We start from the raw sequence: 25,028 nt of genomic DNA on the forward strand, positions 1-25,028 counted from the left end.
CAAAAGAAACGTATTTGTGTTCATCAAAGGTAATTAAAAAAGAAAAAAAGTGAAACACATAAAACCACAATAAGACAATGATGAGATGCGTAACTTTTTATTTAATGTTCAATGTCAAGAACAGTACCAACTTGAGTGTTTGACTCAAGTTGACATTACAAGAGGGTAAAACTTCGCCGTCTTCGAGCTGGAGCTGCCGCAGTTTTGGAGCAGTCGCTGAGGGCGCATCTACACTCGTCCACGTGGATGTAGGTGTAAGGAACGACGTCTCCGTTGAGACACAGCAAGTCGACCGTGCGATTGCTAGATCGGTACCCCTTACAACAAGAACAGGTAGGCTGCAACGTGGCTGTCTCCGGTGAGTATCTGAAGGCGCAAACAAAAATGTCACATCAATAAATATGATCAATTCTTGTGTGTTGTGTGCGATGAGCGTACTTTGTGTAAGTGTTGCAAGATCCTTCACAATATGGAATGTCTAACTCCTCAGTAGATTGGCAGTTCTTGTGCGTGATGTGTACTTTATTTGGCACTGGCTTGCAAGCCTTTTCCTGCTCCACACCTTTTAAACAAAGAAGCATGATTAGCTGCCTCGTACCAAATTCACCACGAGAGGTAAAAAGTAACAACATGATGGGTACTCACAAATTTGACAACATCCATTTGCTGCAGTTTGAATGGTGTCCTAAAGAAAGAAATATGAATGCAAAATGAGGCATTTTGTGAAATTGTGAATTATTTCTCAATAGATTGGTGAAACTTACAGGTTGGCAGTTGCTTAGCTCGAATGGCGGGCACACAATTCGTGTGCCGATGGCAGTTAAAGTTTCACCGCTCCTCACGCATGTGTAATGCTCACATTGATCGTTCAGTGGGGACCAAATGTCACCTTGCTGGAAATATAATCGGATGACTATCAACAAAAAAAGTCCCAAAACAAATATATGTTGTCGAAATGAACTCAATGTGAAATCTTGGCCATTGTAGCCTAACACAAAGTTTCCATTCTGTTGTGTAAATGGTAACACTCACTCACCCTGAGCACCTGCTCATTCCCACTAACGTTGAAGATGCAATGCGTCTGAACACACCTTCCGCAACATTCATTTGTTCGAGGTTCTGCGTATCTAAAACCCTGAAAAAGAATGAAATTATTTCAGTTCAATTGCATTTCTGTGCCTGGTGTGTGCGACTTGGCCACCTGGGGGCAGTACAACACGGGCATACAGAACAGTCACACCTTCTCAGTAGCCAGTAATACTACCCGATCTTCACAGAGGATAAAGAATTTACAACTGTAAATATTGCTATGTTACCTGTCTACATCTATTGTAGACAAATATTTGTTATAATATCGCCTCACAGATGCCATTTATTACCCAATCTATAGAATTTTGCATTCATATTGCTTTTTTTTCAAAGTATAAAAATGGGCAAACAACAGGCCAAGTCCCAAATCAGGCCACACCGCAGTTTGTACTGTACTTGTTTTTACATACCTGTTCACAGAGCTGTTGGCATTGCTGAACCTCGCACTTTATTTGTAATAAACCATTTGTGGGGTCCACCAAATCGGTACAGACACAGTCCTGACATGGAACCACAGGAACCGACTCACCAAGCTAGAGAATAAAGCGGAAGTGTTCATAATGAATGTATGATGCAACAACTTGAATTTACTGAAAGTTTCAAATGTATTAAATAAATCATGTACCTGATATATACCGTTTTTGTGGACACAAACGTTTTTGGGCTCTGGAACGGAATAAGAGACATGCCGAGGCGTATCATATAATGTTAGGCCGAATAGTGGTCCTAGAAATTCAGCCCAAAAGTGAAAAGCTCACCGCATGTGTATTCGGGACAGCACTTCCCCTCTGGCACATCGATATTGACAGTGAATCCAATTGGACACTCCGGGTCGATGTGTGGACAAGTGTTGCTTTGACATCCTGTGGATGAGACGAAATGAGCTGAGACCACCTTTATCTTCGTGACCATAAACAGATGGAAAGTGACAGTGTATCTTACGGCAAGCTAGAATGGAGCAGCACGGGTCCGCTGGGTTGGTCTGGTTAACTAGGGCGAATCCTGAAACGGAGCAGTTGAGGGCCGGCGGTGGCGGGCAAACCTTAGGCTGGCATGTGATGGCCTTGGTGGTCTTCTCACAGATGCAGTTCTGGCAGTTGTACTCAAACCTTTCATTAAACTAACGGAATAAACCACAATGACTGAAATTGTCCTTTGGGGCATCCATGGCACAAATATTTCTGAACCGGACTCACCACACGAGGAATACCCCCAGCATCAATACATCCTGTTGGAATATTTGCAACATCATTAGACTTGTTCGTGATTTGCGATGAAGGTTAGGTAAGGTAGGTAAGCTCACCGCACTCTTCGACACATATGTCGGAGTCTTTGTTGAAGAGCTTCATTCCATCAGGACAGAAGCAGCCTTCAGTTTGGTAGTCTAGCCTTTGTTTATAAGGACTGTGGAGGTCCAATTGACATAAACATTGGAAACATTTCTCAGTTTACTCAAAAAGCAAAAACGCAACAGATCACAGAGTCATTATTGTAACATTTCGTACCTGTCTTCACAGGTTGGCTGCTGAACAGTACCGCATGGTTTGTACACTTTGTCGTGAGGGCAGTCACTTTCTGTGAGTGAAGAAAAGATTTTCCTTGTTGTATGACATTTCTTGCCAAATCAAACAGACAAAGGTTATGATTTTGATGACAGGAAACGGGCTTTTTACCACAGTGTGTGGTGTGATTTCTCCAGTGCAAACAAACTCCAGCTTGAGCACAGGCGTCGGCATACATGTGCAAACTTGTGCATTCTATCGTTGGGTTGGAGACATGACAGCTGTCAAAAACACATCCTTGATAGTAGTCGTCGGGTTTGACCAAGGGATGGCACTCCTCAAAGACGCTGTGGAAGCAAAACACAAGTTCAAAGTATCACGCTGGTAAATTACACGCCGCCGTCGATCTACCTGCTCAAGATTAGATCACATTCCGAGTCCGGCTTGCATGGAATTAGCGTGGGTGGGGGCAGAGGTTCGTTAGTCGGGATCACAGACGGTATTTGGCAGTTGGGTTGGTAAATGTCTTTGGCGGGCCAAAAGTCTGCCATCAAACTGCAGCTCTGGATAATCTGGCCTCCGGGAAGCATGCAGTCGTCTGCTTGGTTGTTGTTGCAGTTGCCTAGACGCAATACAATACTTCAAAGTACATGTAATGATGATATACGAATGCAGAAACTGGAAAGGAACGCTTACCGCATTGGCCCTGTGTGTTGCTGTCAAAATTCTTAGAGGGCAGGTTGATAGTGAAGTCACTTATACCAAAGGTAATAGACACTTCTAAGGGTATGATCTTCACAACCAATTCAATGCCAGAACTGAAGATCACAATATCTTGTTGGATGTAGGGAAGTCTCAGACGCTTTTCATCTTTGAAGGCCTAAAAGACAAGAATTTGACCAATAAAAAGGAATTATGAAAACATTCTGTATTTGTAAAAAGACATTAGAGATGAAGGAATTACAAATATTTTGTTAGGAACATCATTTCTTTTGAAATGAACATAGGAACATTATTTGGATGTAAGAGTAATATATATCTAGGACAGACCAGCAAAGATCAAGAGTTGCCTTGACAATCAACAATCAAAAAAATCCAGGCTTCCAAATTTAAAATACGACACTGTTGATTTACAAGATAATACATATTGAAAAACAAATCACATGCTATATTACCTCGAGTTCTGATGCTCCAATAAGGTTTTGGCTCTTGAGTACAAATACGTCGGCTTTGTACGATATAATTAATGACCGTGGGCAGGAAACGTGTTGAATGGCATCACAGTAGACGTTGTCAACATAAATCTTTAAATTGTATTTTGGTGTGATCTCTTCCATTAGGACATATGTACAATTTCCTTGATAGTTATAGTAGAGACCATCAAATGTGATGTAATGGGGATCTCCCCAGCCTTTACATTCACCTGAAAAACAGGAAATGATAGAAACAGGAATGAAACAAACTTTATGAGTTAGTATTAGTCGGAAAGCAGCGGAAAAGAGCTTACAGTCACAAACATATTGTTGGCAGCAGTGGTTGTCGTCATAAATAAGAACAGGATTCTTTCCATTGGCACAAGTGATGTTCTTTAAGGGCGGACATTCGTATGGAATGATTTCAATCGTGTTGTTCTCGATGCATCTCGCCATTGTGCAGTTACACAACACGAAGGTCTCATTTTGCTGAGAAAAACAAAGAAAGAATGTTTCGAAAACGTTATTAATTTAAAGCGACACGGTATGGATGACATATATGTATGTACAGTTTTGCCCACAGATACAAGTTTAATTATGTAAGTGACTACGCTTACTATTAAATTGTTCTGGGCTCCACCTAAAAAAAATTATAACAATATATATTTGAGTCAGGGGAGGCAAAACTAAGTTCAGTGGCGCAATATGCAGCAATAATTTATAAACCATGTCTCGTATATGTCAGGGCATCACTGTACATCCGGGTGAAGGTGTAACAGATTCTGGATGAATGGAAGCTCTTACGACAACATCCCATTCAGGGCACCAAGGAACGCTGGGGGTGGGTTTTGGCAAGGGTGTAGTCCAGCAAGGTTCAGTCTTGTTTTGAATCTCGCATATATTGGAACAAATCATTGTGAGACAAATTCCCGATCCAATATGTTCCCTGTCAAAAATCGTTTCACCTGCACATATGGGAAAAAAGTTGAACAAACAACACAAACTATGAAGTAATAACAATCTGTAGAATGTTTGGATAAATGAATTACTTTACCTGGGCTGTAGTGCTTGTCATTTATTACACAGAAGCATGGCGTAGTTGTGCCTTCATTTGTAGTTGTAGGTTTGAGTAGAGTGGTAGATATTACTATAGTTGTTGGCCCTTCAGTTGATGTGCTGGGTTCTGCGGATGTGGTTGGAGATATAGTTGTAGTAGTTGGTCCTTCATGTGTTGTGCTAGGTCCCATGGTTGTCGTTGGACCTTCAGTTGCGGTGGTGGATCCTGACGGTATGGTTGAAGATTTTGTCGTCGTGGTTGGTCCTTCAGTTGTGGTGCTAAGTCCTGCGGGTGTCGTTGTAGATTTTGTTGTTGTAGTTTGGCTTTCAGGTGTTGTGCTGGGTCCGGCAGGTGTGGTTGTAGATCTAGTTGTCCTAGTTGGTCCTTGAGTAGTTGTGCTGGGTCCTGCAGGTGTGGTTGGAGTTGTTGGACCTTCAGTTGTGGTGCTAGGTCCTGCGGGTGTCGTTGTAGATTTTGTTGTGGTAGTTGGTACTTCGGTTGTCGTACTGGGTCTTGTTGGTGTAGTTGTACTTGTCTGACTTTCCATTGTGGTGGTGGAACCTAGTGGTGTGGTTGTAGATTTAATAGTCGTAGTGGGTCTTTCAGTTGTTGAAGTGTGTCCTTCTGTGGTTGTGGATTTTATTGTGGTTGTCGTTCCTTCAGTCACAACAGGGGCAGTAGCTCGGGTTGTAGTCTGTGTGCTTTCAGTTACAGGTCCTTCAGTTGTTGTTGAACTCAAAGGAGGTGCCGTGGTTGTAGATTTAGTTGTGGTAGATGGTCCTTGAGTAGTTGTGCTAGGACCTGCAGGTGTGGTTGTAGTTGTTGGACCTTCAGTTGTGGTGGTGGATCCTGACGGTATGGTTGTAGATTTTGTCGTCGTAGTTGGTCCTTCAGTAGTGGTGCTAGGTCCTGCGGGTGTCGTTGTAGATTTTGTTGTTGTAGTTTGGCCTTCAGATGTTGTGCTGGGTCCGGCAGGTGTGGTTGTAGATCTAGTTGTGGTAGTTGGTCCTTGAGTAGTTGTGCTGGGTCCTGCAGGTGTGGTTGGAGTTGTTGGACCTTCAGTTGTGGTGCTAGGTCCTGCGGGTGTCGTTGTAGATTTTGTTGTGGTAGTTGATACTTCGGTTGTCGTACTGGGTCCTGTTGGTGTAGTTGTACTTGTCTGACTTTCCATTGTGGTGGTGGAACCTAGTGGTGTGGTTGTAGATTTAATAGTCGTAGTGGGTCTTTCAGTTGTTGAAGTGTGTCCTTCTGTGGTTGTGGATTTTATTGTGGTTGTCGTTCCTTCAGTCACAACAGGGGCAGTAGCTCGGGTTGTAGTCTGTGTGCTTTCAGTTACAGGTCCTTCAGTTGTTGTTGAACTCAAAGGAGGTGCCGTGGTTGTAGATTTAGTTGTGGTAGATGGTCCTTGAGTAGTTGTGCTAGGACCTGCAGGTGTGGTTGTAGTTGTTGGACCTTCAGTTGTGGTGGTGGATCCTGACGGTATGGTTGTAGATTTTGTCGTCGTAGTTGGTCCTTCAGTAGTGGTGCTAGGTCCTGCGGGTGTCGTTGTAGATTTTGTTGTTGTAGTTTGGCCTTCAGATGTTGTGCTGGGTCCGGCAGGTGTGGTTGTAGATCTAGTTGTGGTAGTTGGTCCTTGAGTAGTTGTGCTGGGTCCTGCAGGTGTGGTTGGAGTTGTTGGACCTTCAGTTGTGGTGCTAGGTCCTGCGGGTGTCGTTGTAGATTTTGTTGTGGTAGTTGATACTTCGGTTGTCGTACTGGGTCCTGTTGGTGTAGTTGTACTTGTCTGACTTTCCATTGTGGTGGTGGAACCTAGTGGTGTGGTTGTAGATTTAATAGTCGTAGTGGGTCTTTCAGTTGTTGAAGTGTGTCCTTCTGTGGTTGTGGATTTTATTGTGGTTGTCGTTCCTTCAGTCACAACAGGGGCAGTAGCTCGGGTTGTAGTCTGTGTGCTTTCAGTTACAGGTCCTTCAGTTGTTGTTGAACTCAAAGGAGGTGCCGTGGTTGTAGATTTAGTTGTGGTAGATGGTCCTTGAGTAGTTGTGCTAGGTCCTGCAGGTGTGGTTGTAGTTGTTGGACCTTCAGTTGTGGTGGTGGATCCTGATGGTATGGTTGTAGATTTTGTCGTCGTAGTTGGTCCTTCAGTAGTGGTGCTAGGTCCTGCGGGTGTCGTTGTAGATTTTGTTGTTGTAGTTTGGCCTTCAGATGTTGTGCTGGGTCCGGCAGGTGTGGTTGTAGATCTAGTTGTGGTAGTTGGTCCTTGAGTAGTTGTGCTGGGTCCTGCAGGTGTGGTTGTAGTTGTTGAACCTTCAGTCGTGGTGGTGGATCCTGACGGTATGGTTGTAGATTTTGTCGTCGTAGTTGGTCCTTCAGTTGTGGTGCTAGGTCCTGCAGGTGTCGTTGTAGATTTTGTTGTTGTAGTTTGGCCTTCAGTTGTTGTGCTGGGTCCGGCAGGTGTTGTTGTAGATTTAGTTGTGGTAGGTGGTCCTTGAGTAGTTGTGCTGGGTCCTGCAGATGTGGTTGTAGTTGTTGGACCTTCAGTTGTGGTGGTGGATCCTGATGGTATGGTTGTAGATTTTGTCGTCGTAGTTGCTCCTTCAGTAGTGGTGCCAGGTCCTGCGGGCGTCGTTGTAGATTTTGTTGTTGTAGTTTGGCCTTCAATTGTTGTGCTGAGTCCGGCAGGTGTGGTTGTAGATTTAGTTGTGGTAGATGATCCTTGTGTAGTTGTGCTGGGTCCTGCAGGTGTAGTTGTAGTTGTTGGACCTTCAGTTGTGGTGGTGGATCCTGTGGTTGTAGTTGTTGAACCTTCAGTCGTGGTGGTGGATCCTGACGGTATGGTTGTAGATTTTGTCGTCGTAGTTGGTCCTCCAGTTGTGGTGCTAGGTCCGGCGGGTGTTGTTGTAGATTTTGTTGTTTTAGTTGGGCCTTCCGTTGTTGTGCTGGGTCCGGCAGGTGTGGTCGTAGATTTAGTTGTGGTAGTTGGACCTTGAGTAGTTGTGCTGGGTCCTGCAGGTGTGGTTGTAGTTGTTGGACCTTCAGTTGTGGTGGTGGATCCTGATGGTATGGTTGTAGATTTTGTCGTCGTAGTTGGTCCTCCAGTTGTGGTGCTAGGTCCTGCAGACGTCGTTGTAGATTTTGTTGTTGTAGTTGGGCCTTCAGTTGTTGTGCTGGGTCTGGCCGGAGTGATTGTAGATTTAGTTGTGGTAGTTGTACCTTGAGTAGTTGTGCTGGGTCCTGCCGGTGTCGTTGTAGTTGTTGGACCTTCAGTTGTGGTGGTGGATCCTGATGGTATGGTTGTAGATTTTGTTGTCGTAGTTGGTCCTTCAGTTGTGGTGCTAGGTCCTGCAGGCGTCGTTGTAGATTTTGTTGTTGTAGTTTGGCCTTCAGTGGTTGTGCTGGGTCCGGCAGGTGTGGTTGTAGATTTGGTTGTGGTAGATGGTCCTTGAGTAGTTGTGCTGGGTACTGCGGGTGTGGTTGTAGTTGTTGGACCTTCAGTTGTGGTGGTGGATCCTGATGGTATGGTTGTAGATTTTGTCGTCGTAGTTGGTCCTTCAGTAGTGGTGCTAGGTCCTGCGGGTGTCGTTGTAGATTTTGTTGTTGTAGTTTGGCCTTCAGATGTTGTGCTGGGTCCGGCAGGTGTGGTTGTAAATTTAGTTGTGGTAGATGGTCCTTGAGTAGTTGTGCTGGGTCCTGCCGGTGTGGTTGTAAATGTTGGACCTTCAGTTATGGTGGTGGATCCTGATGGTATGGTTGTAGATTTTGTCGTGGTAGTTGGTACTTCAGTTGTGGTGCTAGGTCCTGCAGGCATTGTTGTAGATTTTGTTGTTGTAGTTTGGCCTTCAGTTGTTGTGCTGGGTCCGGCAGGTGTGGTTGTAGATTTAGTTGTGGGAGATGGTCCTTGAGTAGTTGTGCTGGGTCCTGCAGGTGTGGTTGTAGTTGTTGGACCTTCAGTTGTGGTGGTGGATCCTGATGGTATGGTTGTAGATTTTGTCGTCGTAGTTGGTCCTTCAGTTGTGGTGCTAGGTCCTGCGGGCGTCGTTGTAGATTTTGTTGTTGTAGTTTGGCCTTCAGTGGTTGTGCTGGGTCCGGCAGGTGTGGTTGTAGATTTAGTTGTGGTAGATGGTCCTTGAGTAGTTGTGCTGGGTACTGCGGGAGTGGTTGTAGTTGTTGGACCTTCAGTTGTGGTGGTGGATCCTGACGGTATGGTTGTGGATTTTGTCGTCGTAGTTGGTCCTTCAGTTGTGGTGCTGGGTCCTGCGGGTGTCGTTGTAGATTTTGTTGTTGTAGTCTGGCCTTCAGATGTTGTGCTGGGTCCGGCAGGTGCGGTTGTAGATTTAGTTGTGGTAGTTGGTCCTTGAGTAGTTGTGCTGGGTCCTGCCGGTGTGGTTGTAGTTGTTGGACCTTCAGTTGTGGTGGTGGATCCTGATGGTATGGTTGTAGATTTTGTCGTCGTAGTTGGTCCTTCAGTTGTAGTGCTAGGTCCTGCAGACGTCGTTGTAGATTTTGTTGTTGTAGTTTGGCCTTCAGTTGTTGTGCTGGGTCCGACAGGTGTGGTTGTAGATTTAGTTGTGGTAGATGGTCCTTGAGTAGTTGTGCTGGGTCCTGCAGGTGTGGTTGTAGTTGTTGGACCTTCAGTTGTGGTGGTGGATCCTGATGGTATGGTTGTAGATTTCGTCGTCGTAGTTGGTCCTCCAGTTGTGGTGCTGGGTCCGGCAGGTGTCGTTGTAGATTTTGTTGTTGTAGTTTCGCCTTCAGATGTTGTGCTGGGTCCGGCAGGTGTGGTTGTAAATTTAGTTGTGGTAGATGGTCCTTGAGTAGTTGTGCTGGGTCCTGCCGGTGTGGTTGTAAATGTTGGACCTTCAGTTATGGTGGTGGATCCTGATGGTATGGTTGTAGATTTTGTCGTGGTAGTTGGTACTTCAGTTGTGGTGCTAGGTCCTGCAGGCATTGTTGTAGATTTTGTTGTTGTAGTTTGGCCTTCAGTTGTTGTGCTGGGTCCGGCAGGTGTGGTTGTAGATTTAGTTGTGGGAGATGGTCCTTGAGTAGTTGTGCTGGGTCCTGCAGGTGTGGTTGTAGTTGTTGGACCTTCAGTTGTGGTGGTGGATCCTGATGGTATGGTTGTAGATTTTGTCGTCGTAGTTGGTCCTTCAGTTGTGGTGCTAGGTCCTGCGGGCGTCGTTGTAGATTTTGTTGTTGTAGTTTGGCCTTCAGTGGTTGTGCTGGGTCCGGCAGGTGTGGTTGTAGATTTAGTTGTGGTAGATGGTCCTTGAGTAGTTGTGCTGGGTACTGCGGGAGTGGTTGTAGTTGTTGGACCTTCAGTTGTGGTGGTGGATCCTGACGGTATGGTTGTGGATTTTGTCGTCGTAGTTGGTCCTTCAGTTGTGGTGCTGGGTCCTGCGGGTGTCGTTGTAGATTTTGTTGTTGTAGTCTGGCCTTCAGATGTTGTGCTGGGTCCGGCAGGTGCGGTTGTAGATTTAGTTGTGGTAGATGGTCCTTGAGTAGTTGTGCTGGGTCCTGCCGGTGTGGTTGTAGTTGTTGGACCTTCAGTTGTGGTGGTGGATCCTGATGGTATGGTTGTAGATTTTGTCGTCGTAGTTGGTCCTTCAGTTGTAGTGCTAGGTCCTGCAGACGTCGTTGTAGATTTTGTTGTTGTAGTTTGGCCTTCAGTTGTTGTGCTGGGTCCGACAGGTGTGGTTGTAGACTTAGTTGTGGTAGATGGTCCTTGAGTAGTTGTGCTGGGTCCTGCAGGTGTGGTTGTAGTTGTTGGACCTTCAGTTGTGGTGGTGGATCCTGATGGTATGGTTGTAGATTTCGTCGTCGTAGTTGGTCCTCCAGTTGTGGTGCTGGGTCCGGCAGGTGTCGTTGTAGATTTTGTTGTTGTAGTTTCGCCTTCAGATGTTGTGCTGGGTCCGGCAGGTGTGGTTGTAAATTTAGTTGTGGTAGATGGTCCTTGAGTAGTTGTGCTGGGTCCTGCCGGTGTGGTTGTAAATGTTGGACCTTCAGTTATGGTGGTGGATCCTGATGGTATGGTTGTAGATTTTGTCGTGGTAGTTGGTACTTCAGTTGTGGTGCTAGGTCCTGCAGGCATTGTTGTAGATTTTGTTGTTGTAGTTTGGCCTTCAGTTGTTGTGCTGGGTCCGGCAGGTGTGGTTGTAGATTTAGTTGTGGGAGATGGTCCTTGAGTAGTTGTGCTGGGTCCTGCAGGTATGGTTGTAGTTGTTGGACCTTCAGTTATGGTGGTGGATCCTGATGGTATGGTTGTAGATTTTGTCGTCGTAGTTGGTCCTTCAGTTGTGGTGCTAGGTCCTGCGGGCGTCGTTGTAGATTTTGTTGTTGTAGTTTGGCCTTCAGTGGTTGTGCTGGGTCCGGCAGGTGTGGTTGTAGATTTAGTTGTGGTAGATGGTCCTTGAGTAGTTGTGCTGGGTACTGCGGGTGTGGTTGTAGTTGTTGGACCTTCAGTTGTGGTGGTGGATCCTGACGGTATGGTTGTGGATTTTGTCGTCGTAGTTGGTCCTTCAGTTGTGGTGCTGGGTCCTGCGGGTGTCGTTGTAGATTTTGTTGTTGTAGTCTGGCCTTCAGATGTTGTGCTGGGTCCGGCAGGTGCGGTTGTAGATTTAGTTGTGGTAGATGGTCCTTGAGTAGTTGTGCTGGGTCCTGCCGGTGTGGTTGTAGTTGTTGGACCTTCAGTTGTGGTGGTGGATCCTGATGGTATGGTTGTAGATTTTGTCGTCGTAGTTGGTCCTTCAGTTGTAGTGCTAGGTCCTGCAGACGTCGTTGTAGATTTTGTTGTTGTAGTTTGGCCTTCAGTTGTTGTGCTGGGTCCGACAGGTGTGGTTGTAGATTTAGTTGTGGTAGATGGTCCTTGAGTAGTTGTGCTGGGTCCTGCAGGTGTGGTTGTAGTTGTTGGACCTTCAGTTGTGGTGGTGGATCCTGATGGTATGGTTGTAGATTTCGTCGTCGTAGTTGGTCCTCCAGTTGTGGTGCTGGGTCCGGCAGGTGTCGTTGTAGATTTTGTTGTTGTAGTTTCGCCTTCAGATGTTGTGCTGGGTCCGGCAGGTGTGGTTGTAAATTTAGTTGTGGTAGATGGTCCTTGAGTAGTTGTGCTGGGTCCTGCCGGTGTGGTTGTAAATGTTGGACCTTCAGTTATGGTGGTGAATCCTGATGGTATGGTTGTAGATTTTGTCGTGGTAGTTGGTACTTCAGTTGTGGTGCTAGGTCCTGCAGGCATTGTTGTAGATTTTGTTGTTGTAGTTTGGCCTTCAGTTGTTGTGCTGGGTCCGGCAGGTGTGGTTGTAGATTTAGTTGTGGGAGATGGTCCTTGAGTAGTTGTGCTGGGTCCTGCAGGTGTGGTTGTAGTTGTTGGACCTTCAGTTGTGGTGGTGGATCCTGATGGTATGGTTGTAGATTTTGTCGTCGTAGTTGGTCCTTCAGTTGTGGTGCTAGGTCCTGCGGGCGTCGTTGTAGATTTTGTTGTTGTAGTTTGGCCTTCAGTGGTTGTGCTGGGTCCGGCAGGTGTGGTTGTAGATTTAGTTGTGGTAGATGGTCCTTGAGTAGTTGTGCTGGGTACTGCGGGAGTGGTTGTAGTTGTTGGACCTTCAGTTGTGGTGGTGGATCCTGACGGTATGGTTGTGGATTTTGTCGTCGTAGTTGGTCCTTCAGTTGTGGTGCTGGGTCCTGCGGGTGTCGTTGTAGATTTTGTTGTTGTAGTCTGGCCTTCAGATGTTGTGCTGGGTCCGGCAGGTGCGGTTGTAGATTTAGTTGTGGTAGATGGTCCTTGAGTAGTTGTGCTGGGTCCTGCCGGTGTGGTTGTAGTTGTTGGACCTTCAGTTGTGGTGGTGGATCCTGATGGTATGGTTGTAGATTTTGTCGTCGTAGTTGGTCCTTCAGTTGTAGTGCTAGGTCCTGCAGACGTCGTTGTAGATTTTGTTGTTGTAGTTTGGCCTTCAGTTGTTGTGCTGGGTCCGACAGGTGTGGTTGTAGATTTAGTTGTGGTAGATGGTCCTTGAGTAGTTGTGCTGGGTCCTGCAGGTGTGGTTGTAGTTGTTGGACCTTCAGTTGTGGTGGTGGATCCTGATGGTATGGTTGTAGATTTCGTCGTCGTAGTTGGTCCTCCAGTTGTGGTGCTGGGTCCGGCAGGTGTCGTTGTAGATTTTGTTGTTGTAGTTTCGCCTTCAGATGTTGTGCTGGGTCCGGCAGGTGTGGTTGTAAATTTAGTTGTGGTAGATGGTCCTTGAGTAGTTGTGCTGGGTCCTGCCGGTGTGGTTGTAAATGTTGGACCTTCAGTTATGGTGGTGGATCCTGATGGTATGGTTGTAGATTTTGTCGTGGTAGTTGGTACTTCAGTTGTGGTGCTAGGTCCTGCAGGCATTGTTGTAGATTTTGTTGTTGTAGTTTGGCCTTCAGTTGTTGTGCTGGGTCCGGCAGGTGTGGTTGTAGATTTAGTTGTGGGAGATGGTCCTTGAGTAGTTGTGCTGGGTCCTGCAGGTGTGGTTGTAGTTGTTGGACCTTCAGTTATGGTGGTGGATCCTGATGGTATGGTTGTAGATTTTGTCGTCGTAGTTGGTCCTTCAGTTGTGGTGCTAGGTCCTGCGGGCGTCGTTGTAGATTTTGTTGTTGTAGTTTGGCCTTCAGTGGTTGTGCTGGGTCCGGCAGGTGTGGTTGTAGATTTAGTTGTGGTAGATGGTCCTTGAGTAGTTGTGCTGGGTACTGCGGGTGTGGTTGTAGTTGTTGGACCTTCAGTTGTGGTGGTGGATCCTGACGGTATGGTTGTGGATTTTGTCGTCGTAGTTGGTCCTTCAGTTGTGGTGCTGGGTCCTGCGGGTGTCGTTGTAGATTTTGTTGTTGTAGTCTGGCCTTCAGATGTTGTGCTGGGTCCGGCAGGTGCGGTTGTAGATTTAGTTGTGGTAGATGGTCCTTGAGTAGTTGTGCTGGGTCCTGCCGGTGTGGTTGTAGTTGTTGGACCTTCAGTTGTGGTGGTGGATCCTGATGGTATGGTTGTAGATTTTGTCGTCGTAGTTGGTCCTTCAGTTGTAGTGCTAGGTCCTGCAGACGTCGTTGTAGATTTTGTTGTTGTAGTTTGGCCTTCAGTTGTTGTGCTGGGTCCGACAGGTGTGGTTGTAGATTTAGTTGTGGTAGATGGTCCTTGAGTAGTTGTGCTGGGTCCTGCAGGTGTGGTTGTAGTTGTTGGACCTTCAGTTGTGGTGGTGGATCCTGATGGTATGGTTGTAGATTTCGTCGTCGTAGTTGGTCCTCCAGTTGTGGTGCTGGGTCCGGCAGGTGTCGTTGTAGATTTTGTTGTTGTAGTTTCGCCTTCAGATGTTGTGCTGGGTCCGGCAGGTGTGGTTGTAAATTTAGTTGTGGTAGATGGTCCTTGAGTAGTTGTGCTGGGTCCTGCCGGTGTGGTTGTAAATGTTGGACCTTCAGTTATGGTGGTGGATCCTGATGGTATGGTTGTAGATTTTGTCGTGGTAGTTGGTACTTCAGTTGTGGTGCTAGGTCCTGCAGGCATTGTTGTAGATTTTGTTGTTGTAGTTTGGCCTTCAGTTGTTGTGCTGGGTCCGGCAGGTGTGGTTGTAGATTTAGTTGTGGGAGATGGTCCTTGAGTAGTTGTGCTGGGTCCTGCAGGTGTGGTTGTAGTTGTTGGACCTTCAGTTATGGTGGTGGATCCTGATGGTATGGTTGTAGATTTTGTCGTCGTAGTTGGTCCTTCAGTTGTGGTGCTAGGTCCTGCGGGCGTCGTTGTAGATTTTGTTGTTGTAGTTTGGCCTTCAGTGGTTGTGCTGGGTCCGGCAGGTGTGGTTGTAGATTTAGTTGTGGTAGATGGTCCTTGAGTAGTTGTGCTGGGTACTGCGGGTGTGGTTGTAGTTGTTGGACCTTCAGTTGTGGTGGTGGATCCTGACGGTATGGTTGTGGATTTTGTCGTCGTAGTTGGTCCTTCAGTTGTGGTGCTGGGTCCTGCGGGTGTCGTTGTAGATTTTGTTGTTGTAGTCTGGCCTTCAGATGTTGTGCTGGGTCCGGCAGGTGCGGTTGTAGATTTAGTTGTGGTAGATGGTCCTTGAGTAGTTGTGCTGGGTCCTGCCGGTGTGGTTGTAGTTGTTGGACCTTCAGTTGTGGTGGTGGATCCTGATGGTATGGTTGTAGATTTTGTCGTCGTAGTTGGTCCTTCAGTTGTAGTGCTAGGTCCTGCAGACGTCGTTGTAGATTTTGTTGTTGTAGTTTGGCCTTCAGTTGTTGTGCTGGGTCCGACAGGTGTGGTTGTAGATTTAGTTGTGGTAGATGGTCCTTGAGTAGTTGTGCTGGGTCCTGCAGGTGTGGTTGTAGTTGTTGGACCTTCAGTTGTGGTGGTGGATCCTGATGGTATGGTTGTAGATTTCGTCGTCGTAGTTGGTCCTCCAGTTGTGGTGCTGGGTCCGGCAGGTGTCGTTGTAGATTTTGTTGTTGTAGTTTCGCCTTCAGATGTTGTGCTGGGTCCGGCAGGTGTGGTTGTAAATTTAGTTGTGGTAGATGGTCCTTGAGTAGTTGTGCTGGGTCCTGCCGGTGTGGTTGTAAATGTTGGACCTTCAGTTATGGTGGTGGATCCTGATGGTATGGTTGTAGATTTTGTCGTGGTAGTTGGTACTTCAGTTGTGGTGCTAGGTCCTGCAGGCATTGTTGTAGATTTTGTTGTTGTAGTTTGGCCTTCAGTTGTTGTGCTGGGTCCGGCAGGTGTGGTTGTAGATTTAGTTGTGGGAGATGGTCCTTGAGTAGTTGTGCTGGGTCCTGCAGGTGTGGTTGTAGTTGTTGGACCTTCAGTTGTGGTGGTGGATCCTGATGGTATGGTTGTAGATTTTGTCGTCGTAGTTGGTCCTTCAGTTGTGGTGCTAGGTCCTGCGGGCGTCGTTGTAGATTTTGTTGTTGTAGTTGGGCCTTCAGTTGTTGTGCTGGGTCCGGCAGGTTTGGTTGTAGATTTTGTTGTGGTAGATGGTCCTTGAGTAGTTGTGCTGGGTCCTGCAGGTGTGGTTGTAGTTGTTCGACCTTCAGTTGTGGTGGTGGATCCTGACGGTATGGTTGTGGATTTTGTCGTCGTAGTTGGTCCTTCAGTTGTGGTGCTAGGTCCGGCGGGTGTAGTTGTAGATTTTGTTGTTTTAGTTGGTCCTTCAGTTGTTGTGCTGGGTCCGGCAGGTGTGGTCGTAGATTTAGTTGTGGTAGTTGGACCTTGAGTAGTTGTGCTTGGTCCTGCAGGTGTGGTTGTAAATGTTGGACCTTCAGGTGTGGTGGTGGATCCTGATGGTATGGTTGTAGATTTAGTTGTGGTAGTTGGACCTTCAGTTGTGGTACTAGGTGTTGCGGGTGTCGTTGTAGATTTAGTTGTGGTAGTTGGTACTTCGGTTGTCGTACTGGGTCCTGTTGGTGTAGTTGTACTTGTCGGACTTGCCGTTGTGGTGGTGGAACCTAATGGTGTGGTTGTAAATGTAATAGTAGTAGTGGGTCCTTCAGTTGTTGAAGTGTGTCCTTCTGTGGTTGTGGATTTCTCTGTGGTTGTCGTTCCTTCAGTCACAACAGGGGCAGTTGCTCGGGTTGTAGACTGTGTGCTTTCAGTTACAGGTCCTTCAGTTGTTGTTGAACTCAAAGGAGGTACCGTTGTTGATTTTGTGGTTCTTATTCCTTCAGTTGTAGTTGGAGGTTCTGTTGATATGGTCGTGGATATTGTTGTTTTGGTTACTTCTTCAGTGGTAGTGTATATTACTGTTGGTGGGGCTGTAGGTATTGTGTAGGTAGTGCTTGGACCTTCAGTTATAGGAGTTGTTGGCGGAGCCGCTGTTGTAGTAGCACAGGTTTCATTTCCATATATCACTGTTCTATTAATGCATATTGCATAGTAGCACATTCCAAGGTTGTCAGTCACATTGTAAATAACTTCATATTCATCATATCTCGTTCCATTGTAAAAGCAACCTTCACACTCTTCAACACATATCTGGTGATCCTCATCAAATATGGGTTTATCTTCTGGACATACAGGATAACAACCTGAAAATAAATTAGCACATTTTAATTTGAAGATTGTCGAACCATGTCAGTGTCATGCTAATAGGTATGCTTAATTATTTTTTCATTTTCTAATAGTCAATGAAATGTGGTCATTTCATAATCTTACCCTCCAGGCTGGGTAAGGGGTTGCTACAAACTCCATTGAGATTCAAGCAGGTCTTGTAGCAAGGTTGATGGCATGGGTTGTAGTGCCACCGGCATTCGTCTGGGTTGTTGTAGTAATCACAGTAGACAGCTAAGGGCAAAGAAAAGAAAATAACGTTAAAATTGTAAAGCCATCCATTTATTGTCTTATCTAGTTTAGTATAGTAAGCCTAGTTGCCAGTCAAATTTGATTAAAATGGACATTGAGTCACTCCTACAGTCATTGCTTCAAATGAAAATCTCAGTTCTGTTGATAGGCACAAATTGATCCAATTTACTTACGACATATGTCTGGTGTTCTCCATGCAACACATACACCAGCTTCATTACAAGCTTGAGCATAGGCTCCAACTGCTGTGCAGAAACATTCACAGTCGCCTCCAGTGTCACAAGCACACGAGTCTTGTACACAGTTTTCATAAAATGGAAGCGGATCCACCTGTTTAGACAAATCACATGCCGTCAGATAAACTGTAAAATGTCTAATTCAAACATTTTCAAGACATATCTGCCATTACCGTATTGTGACATGCTTGGAATGTTTTTCCAGTTATAATGCCGCACATCATTTTCGACCAGTGGTGACGAGAAGGTGCTGCCTTACAGGGGTCGTCGTTTACTTCCACATTTGGGCAATTGCTGCTGGTTTTCCAGCTGTTTCCAAATTCTAACATATTTGTCACTAACAGTTGACCTTGAGTAGTGAAGTCATTTTGTTCATTGCCATCAAAATCTCCACACAGGCCACATACTTCTCCCTGCACAATCAGACAAATAAGTTAATATATTGCTCAGTATCAAGGTGACATTTATTATTTGTATATGACATGAATTCATCATTTCTCCCTTCAATCATATACTTGAACTTACACTGTGTTGAGGTTCTAAGAGGATCCGAACAGTTGTTTTGCGATCCCACATCACCGCCATGCCAAATACAGATTCGACCACCAGATACATGCCAACCGTCCTTATCGTGTACTTTATTTCATTTCCCTGGCCCAGATCGATCTCTTCATACTTTCCTTTGGATAGCTTGATTTCCATTCGCTAAAATGTAAACAAAGTTCATGTTAATTGTGTTACAACGACAAGAACAGACAATATACCTTACAGTGTCTTATAATATTCCGGCGTTGTTTTAAGTCTTACCCCCAACTGGATTCGGACAGTTTTTGAACATGTGGTGCCTGTAGTGCCGCATGGGACGTTCTCTGTGATAACTCCAATGTTGTCCTGTGCTGTTTTATTTCCACATTTGTTCTTAAAAGGGAGACACATAGTAAATAGAAATGAGTCATTTCTAATTCCTTGTTGAGAATTATATTTCTGTCTTATTGCAACTCTGTAATTTGACACAGCTGAAATTCTCTATTTGTTGTATTCTACTGACCTTGACTGCAACATAGCTGCAGTGTCCTTGAAAGCCATACGTCCGCTGATCAAATGTAGTATAATGGCCACTTCCATATATGATACAGGTTCCAGGGCATTTTTCCTCTGTGCACTGCCATTTTCCGCTTCTACAGGTACTGGATTACAAACAGTAAACATAAGAGTTGTTAATATGGAGATAATGGAAAACAATCATATTGCAGAGTGATAACTAGCTCATACCATGTGTTGCATTGATTTGGAATTTGTTTTCCGGGAGCATAGAATATTCCATCATGTTTACATGGACATTGTGATTTTTCCACACAGTAACCTCTGCCGTCGTCAAAAAGCCCATCTGGACACCGACAACCTGATTCACAATCGTTGGAGTCCTGCCAAGAAAGACCAAAGAGCTACTTGAAAATGAACTGGAAAAGTTCCAAGATGAGAGGAAAAGTGGGCAGAAAAAGAGCTTACACATTCATCGCTGTCCAGATTCAAACACGTTGGCGCGCATTGGACTCCGAGTTGTCCTGAGCCAGGATCGGAGCAGTTGAAGTACACTTTGTGTGCTGGACATGCTGCAAGATAGGGAGAATGTTTGTACTGTTCAACAAAATGAATGAATCAATGAAAAAAAAAAAAAGGTACACATACAAACACAAACGCGTCTTACCTGATGAGCGGACTCTCCAAGAGTGGCAATGCAGCACCCCATGACTGCACACACTAAAGTGTTTGGATAGAAGATGTCAGTGTACATATAAGAATACATTTTTAAATTGTAGTTGCTAATATTGTGAGGTGTTTTCATATTTTACTCATGTAATTGAACCAAACAGGGGGAAAAAATGAAAAGCCCCTTTGAATACAAAAATGCTGTTTAAACTAACCAGTGCTCGTCCTTGATGTTGATCGACTTCCCAGGCTGGATGATGGCCTCATTATGATAACAGGGACACCTTTCTTTGGGGATGCAGATGGATTGGTCATCCAGGTATTGACCCTCGGGGCAGGAGCAGCCGTCCACGGGCAGGAAGTCAGAGGGGCAAGTTTGCAGTGATGAACTCAACGATCTGCAGGTCAGCTCGCACCGTTGATGCTTGTATGAGAAGATCTGAGTTTGTGGGCAGGTTCTTGTGTATTTGTCTGTTTAGAGCAGAATCCAAGAAAGGTTATGAAATAGGAGTTTGACACTGACGGAAATTATTTATCAAAATCATTTTGTAGGGTCCAATGGCTTGTGACAGGGAAAGGGACAAATTATCGACATGTAAACATCTTTATCATTTTATCATTGATAGTATCCTTGACCTATGACCTATTATCTATCCATGACAGTGCTAATCAAAACTTCAATAAATTCACATTCACTTTATTATTGATTGATTTATTTCTCAATGTATTTATTTCTCAATGTATTAATTAATTCATCTTTATTAATTGGTTAATTTATTTATGCATTCATTCATTTATTTACTTATTTATAGATATTCAAATTCTGTTTATAGGAGATAGTCATATAAGAGAATGTTCATCAGATAGCCATCAGGAAGCTCTTACCACACACGTTGGCTCTCCAATCCATCAAGAAGACTCCCTTTGAGGCACACGCTCGGGCATAGGAGGAGAAGACGGCACACAGGCAGGCTTCACTCTTGTCACAGTTGCAACTGGCGTAAGTGCAGCGCTGCAGAATAAAGCAAATACTGCTAACTGCTTGTTGTACATGTGACCAAAAGTAAAATGAGCCCCAAAAAATAACCAATATCCTTCCTTGGCATACTGAAATCAACAGTTTTTATGAATTAAGATGGATTTACTGTGTTAAATAAAGACCAGTCGGTACCTTGTAGTACGCCGCAGGATCCACGAAGGAATGGCACTGTTCAAAGGTGCTATTTGGCTGTAACAGTAAGGCGCACCAATGCTTGGCATACAAATCTGGAAAATGTGGAAATGATCTTTTATAATGACAACAAACAAACACGAAGGTTCAAACGGTGTCGACGTGTACCATTTTCCACACTGAGATAACAAGGGTCATCAAGTCTTTCCCTGCTGTCTCGGCACATGAGATTGGATTTCCAGGCGTTACCAAATGAAGTGGCCGTCCCCTCGACAATCCCCTGAGGGGTTTTCATGTCATCGGACACGACCAGGTTGTAGTTGCCACATAAACCTATTGGAGAAAAAAAAAAGGAATTGAAATGTGATCAAATGTTGGTGTTGTCACCCTAAATTCTAACAATTTGTAATCATATAAAACTCACCGCGCGTCTTTCCGTTGTAGCTCTCATCCAGCCGCACATACACTTGCATAAGAGGCACGTGCTGAATTTGAATTTGCAACCCAAAACTGGTGTGTAGCAGGATGTGAAAAGATGAAGCGTGGAATATGTTGATGTCGGCTTTGAGGAAAATACAAAAACACAACAATTAATCGATTGTATCACTCGATGACACGAAGTAGAGATGAGGCTTGGATTGTGCGAGCCACCTGTCTGGTACGGCAAAGTGATGCTTTGCTGGTTCTGCTTGACTGTCCCATCAGAAATAAACATTAACACCTAAACACCAAAATAACAAATTAGTTAATCATCCAACTCGCACACGGCCGGCCTTATTTGACTCACATTATTTCGGTCATTGTTTAGCAGGATTTTCAGTGCCTTGAGACAAGTATCAAATCGTTGGTTTACACACGGCACTAACTGCGCCTGGATGGTAAACTTTGGACTCGAGTCATCCTGGAACACACACGGACATTTAAATGAGATTCATGTCACAGCAGCACATTAAAATACTGTCCGGCAGCAAGCTCAGATTAATTCACCTTGCTTTCCACTTTGGCTAGTGTGTAATAACAATCTCCGTGGAAGGTGTAAGATTTGCCATCGAAGGTGCTTATATGGAAACCTTCCTCTACTGCGCACGTAGCCGGGCCCTGAAGATACTCACAAGACCATCTGCCCTGAAAACACGTACTGAGATAACACATGGAATTAAAACACTTGATCAACAGTAAAACATAATAATAAAAATATTAATGATGATTATAATATAATAAGAATTATTTAACTTTAGTTTTATAATTATAAAATATTTCGCTCACCATATCTCTTTGTCTTGTTGATAGCCCTCACTAGAGTTGTAGATTCTTCCATGCATGCACTGACATTCCGACTGCTCAATGCATCCTCTCATGGAGATATCATCAAACACAGTGCCTAAAAAGTGTCAGTGTCATTTTAGAATCACAACATAAATGCAAACCGGGATTCAAATGCAAAGAGGACTGACCAGGGGGGCAGAAGCAGCCATCCATTCGGTGGTCCTCACACAAGGAACTGGTGTCCTGGTGCGTGCACGTGTCCATGCAAGGAGAGCCGCTTTCCTCATACACCATGTTGTAAGGACACTGTTTAGCTGTAACAAAAGAGAGCGGGGATCTGGTTTAATGCCAGTAACATTGTTTCCAGTCTATTTCAAATCATTTTAATAGCTGTATAGGAAGTCCAAGTTTACCGCAAAAGTCTTGTGCCCTCCAGTTGGGAGGTACTCCGCCAGCATGGGAGCACTGTCGGGAGAACTCGGAGAGTGTGCTGCAGACACAGGTGTCGATTGTGCGGTTGTTACAGCCGCACAAGTCTTGCACGCAAGCCTGTAGGTAGGGCGCAGGGTCGATGAGCTGGGTGCAGGGACCCCAAGGCTCGGAAATCAGCAATTGGTAGCAGGTCGTTCTCTAAAAGGAAAACAGAAAAGCGTTACTTATGTGTGGAATGGTATGATGCTTTTGATAACACAAGGCAAATGCAACTCACAAACTCATCGCAGAAATCCTCAGCTTGAACCTCTTCCAACTCCTCAAAGGGATCCTCGCAGTCATCATTTGGGTTATGAACCTTCTGGATATTGCCAAACTCAATGCGGCTGATTATTCGATCTGCAAAGGGTTTTGTTTGTACTGTCAATAATAATAATGATAATTTTATGAACATAATATTTTTTAGAATCATAATTTTATAAACCAACCATTGTAAATCAACTCATTGTAGATAGGATCGCCATTGTAATCGCCGCAGAGACCACAAGTGTGATTAGCGTAGTCACGATCAACCTCGACCTAGAAAAACACAGATAAAATGAGAATAATAAGATTCAGACGTTGCGACTTTTAGAAAGTCAAAGAAAGTTGGAAACTTCCCAGTCAGTATGGAGATTTATGACAATAATTTACAATTTTACTAAAGTTAATAAAAAAAAAAAAAACACCAGTTCCATCCAACGCAAGCTGATAAAATGTATTACTTTAGATACTTGGTAAAATTCATTACTTTAGATTAGTTTAGATAATTGACTTGTTAATCCTCTAAATCTTGTATTTTATTTATAATAAAAAATGTCATTTCAATTTTTCCAATCATCAGTTTTGTTCCAAATTAAGCTTAATTTTCTTTTCATTTTAAGATGCAGTGTGTATTAGAAACACATATATAAGCATGTCAAATACATTTCTTAAAAGTCTTGTAACGTACAACATTCATTTTGAAAAAATATATTTTTTAAAAGTCCTGTAACGTACAAAATTACAAAAAAAAAAATCCCCCAAAAATCTGATACTTACCATGACCGCATCGTCACCATTCCACATGACAACAAGGCCGACTTTAGACTGCAGTTTGATGTAGACAGCATTATTTTCCACTTGAACTCCACTATTATAGTACGGCAATTGGATTCTACAAAAAAACAAAAGGCATCTCATTAAATACATTTTAAAAAAAGCAACTTGGAATCTTTTGTTTTTCAATTTACATTTGGCCGTTAAGAGTGACCACTTCCTTGGTGAGATGGAACGCCAGGTCATTGATGCTGACCACCAGGTAGGCCACGGTGGGGTTCCCATCATTCTGCTTCCTCCTCATATGCACCGAGAACTCTTGCATAGCCTCGTGACAATCCGAAGCGAGGTTGTACTCGCACGTGCCCGAGAACTGGTAAACGTCTCCGTCGAATGTCTTGAAGTGTTCTCTGCCCCACGTACTGCAGATGCTGCCGACATGGTTGCTGACTGAACGGGATGGAAAACAGAGTGGTGCGTTTTAGGATGAAATGACGAAAAAGGTGTTTGATTGGTCTTACCCAGTCTGGCCTCGACTTCAATCCCAACAGACACAGTCAGGAAAAACAAGGCCACTCGTTCCCACCTCATGGCTTCCACAGTTCCCATGGCCAACACGGGTAACATAGACTGACTCTTCTGGGCAGCTCCTTATATTTAGACTGCTCAATTTGATCACACCTTCTTTCAGGCCATTTTTATTGCCACCACATGGAAAACGAGTTGAATGGAGGTCTGACGCCAATACAATGATACCCACATCCTCCTTGTGACATCATTGAGCAAATTTGCTTGCAGATCAATGGAAAGATTTTCATGAGCAAGATATTCAAAAACATAATCTGCCACTGACACTCGAGTATTAATCACAGGAGGCTGGTATTATTCAATTCCTAGTCTTCTATAAAGGTTATTCGAAGTTCTTCCTATCATGTGCAGTGAATATTAAAAATGAACAGATGCTGTTGGAAATGAAGTCATATTTTAGGGCATATTTTAAACACCACTAAAAGTGAAGACGCAACATTTCTCACACAAAAGAGCCCGCAATCAGCTTTAGCGTATCTCGACACACGTCGTTCCCAACGCTCTAAGGATAAACAATTTTAGATACGACACTATTACTCTTAAAACAAAATGCGTCATCGGGAGAAGGCTTGTGAAAACTTGAGATGACTTGAATAAACTTGTTAATCCTCTAAATCTTGTTAAAACAAATCTCCACAATGCAGTTTAAAAATTTCCCTGAATTAATATTCCTTGAATTTTTTTTCAAGGCTGGGTTTTGGTTTATTTATTTTTTTGAAACAATTTCAAAAAGATGTCTTTGTTTTTTAGTGGTCTGCCTCACAGTTAAAAGGTTGCAATTTCAAATCCAGGCTCAGGCCCTCCTATGAGGAATTGCACATTTTTAATATGTTCAGGAAATCATGGGTCATCTTGATTAATTTTTCGACACATTTTTTTAAAACCTTTATTTGATTATTATTATTTTTCCATTCCATTTTGCTCTTAAATGCTGAGTTGGAATTTTTCCATATCAAACATATCATATCAGTGCGATTGTTAAACCCAGCTTTTGCTTTTAATCATCTTGCAACCTTGAAACAGTATTTACAAACTGGACATGCTCTACGAACAATGCGTGACCTGTTTATTAATATCAGACCAAAGATGTAGAAACAGTCTTGAATACTCGCTTATCATCATGCACGAGGTCTCCAAAATATTCTTACTCATTGTATTGTGATTACTTCTTGTAACCGAACACAGGGTTACGTTGCATGATCCCAAATAGTGATTTAGTGGAAGCTCCTCCAAGTGCAAATAGGGTTACGGACAACTCCCACTATTGTACAGCTGTATGATGAGGACGTGTAGAGTCATTCTTGACTGAAAGCTTTTATTGTGTTGACCCAAGGAGGACAGCAGACGCACCAGATTGCCGAACAGCAATTTTGATTAGCGTGAGGATAAATTTGTGACCTTGCAATTCTTGTTGGTTACATTAAGAT

The 25,028-nt window shown here is 44.3% G+C and overlaps 1 protein-coding gene across 1 annotated transcript; it reads right to left on the reverse strand.

Annotated features, from left to right (window-relative positions):
• Positions 1-93: 93 nt before the first annotated feature.
• On the reverse strand, positions 94-23,622 carry muc2.1 (mucin 2.1). The gene is made up of 48 exons (XM_085913727.1): positions 23,535-23,622; positions 23,208-23,463; positions 23,017-23,131; positions 22,425-22,515; positions 22,214-22,335; positions 21,918-22,134; positions 21,693-21,818; positions 21,505-21,619; positions 21,226-21,376; positions 21,026-21,121; positions 20,890-20,959; positions 20,663-20,800; positions 20,407-20,571; positions 20,239-20,333; positions 19,953-20,079; positions 19,283-19,538; positions 19,066-19,118; positions 18,867-18,970; positions 18,630-18,781; positions 18,406-18,544; positions 18,165-18,275; positions 17,883-18,062; positions 17,531-17,770; positions 17,295-17,451; positions 16,975-17,103; positions 15,847-16,847; positions 9,207-15,741; positions 8,979-9,131; positions 8,295-8,327; positions 4,839-7,892; positions 4,589-4,749; positions 4,099-4,273; positions 3,767-4,014; positions 3,288-3,471; positions 3,003-3,213; positions 2,763-2,938; positions 2,595-2,664; positions 2,393-2,493; positions 2,286-2,317; positions 2,032-2,209; positions 1,848-1,952; positions 1,715-1,755; positions 1,500-1,622; positions 1,037-1,135; positions 765-893; positions 646-685; positions 439-562; positions 94-366 (listed from the first exon to the last, which is right to left on the reverse strand). Exons 1-48 carry the CDS (start codon positions 23,620-23,622, stop codon positions 156-158), a joined length of 16,677 nt encoding a protein of 5,558 aa, XP_085769853.1. The 3' UTR covers positions 94-155.
• Between the last annotated feature and the right edge of the window lie 1,406 nt (positions 23,623-25,028).

This window comes from Syngnathus leptorhynchus, chromosome 6 (assembly GCF_054491065.1).
Source record: "Syngnathus leptorhynchus isolate UIUO chromosome 6, UIUO_Slep, whole genome shotgun sequence".
Lineage (NCBI taxonomy): Eukaryota > Metazoa > Chordata > Actinopteri > Syngnathiformes > Syngnathidae > Syngnathus > Syngnathus leptorhynchus.

Coding starts and splice junctions, on each gene's coding strand:
- muc2.1 (XM_085913727.1), bottom strand. CDS start 23,622: ATGGGAACTGTGGAAGCCATGAGGTGGGAACGAGTGGCCTTGTTTTTC. Junction 7,893..8,294: donor AACCACACCCGCAGTACCCA/GCACAACTACTC, acceptor CCATACCATCAG/GATCCACCACCACAACTGAA. Junction 4,015..4,098: donor CCAACAATATGTTTGTGACT/GTAAGCTCTTTT, acceptor CCTGTTTTTCAG/GTGAATGTAAAGGCTGGGGA.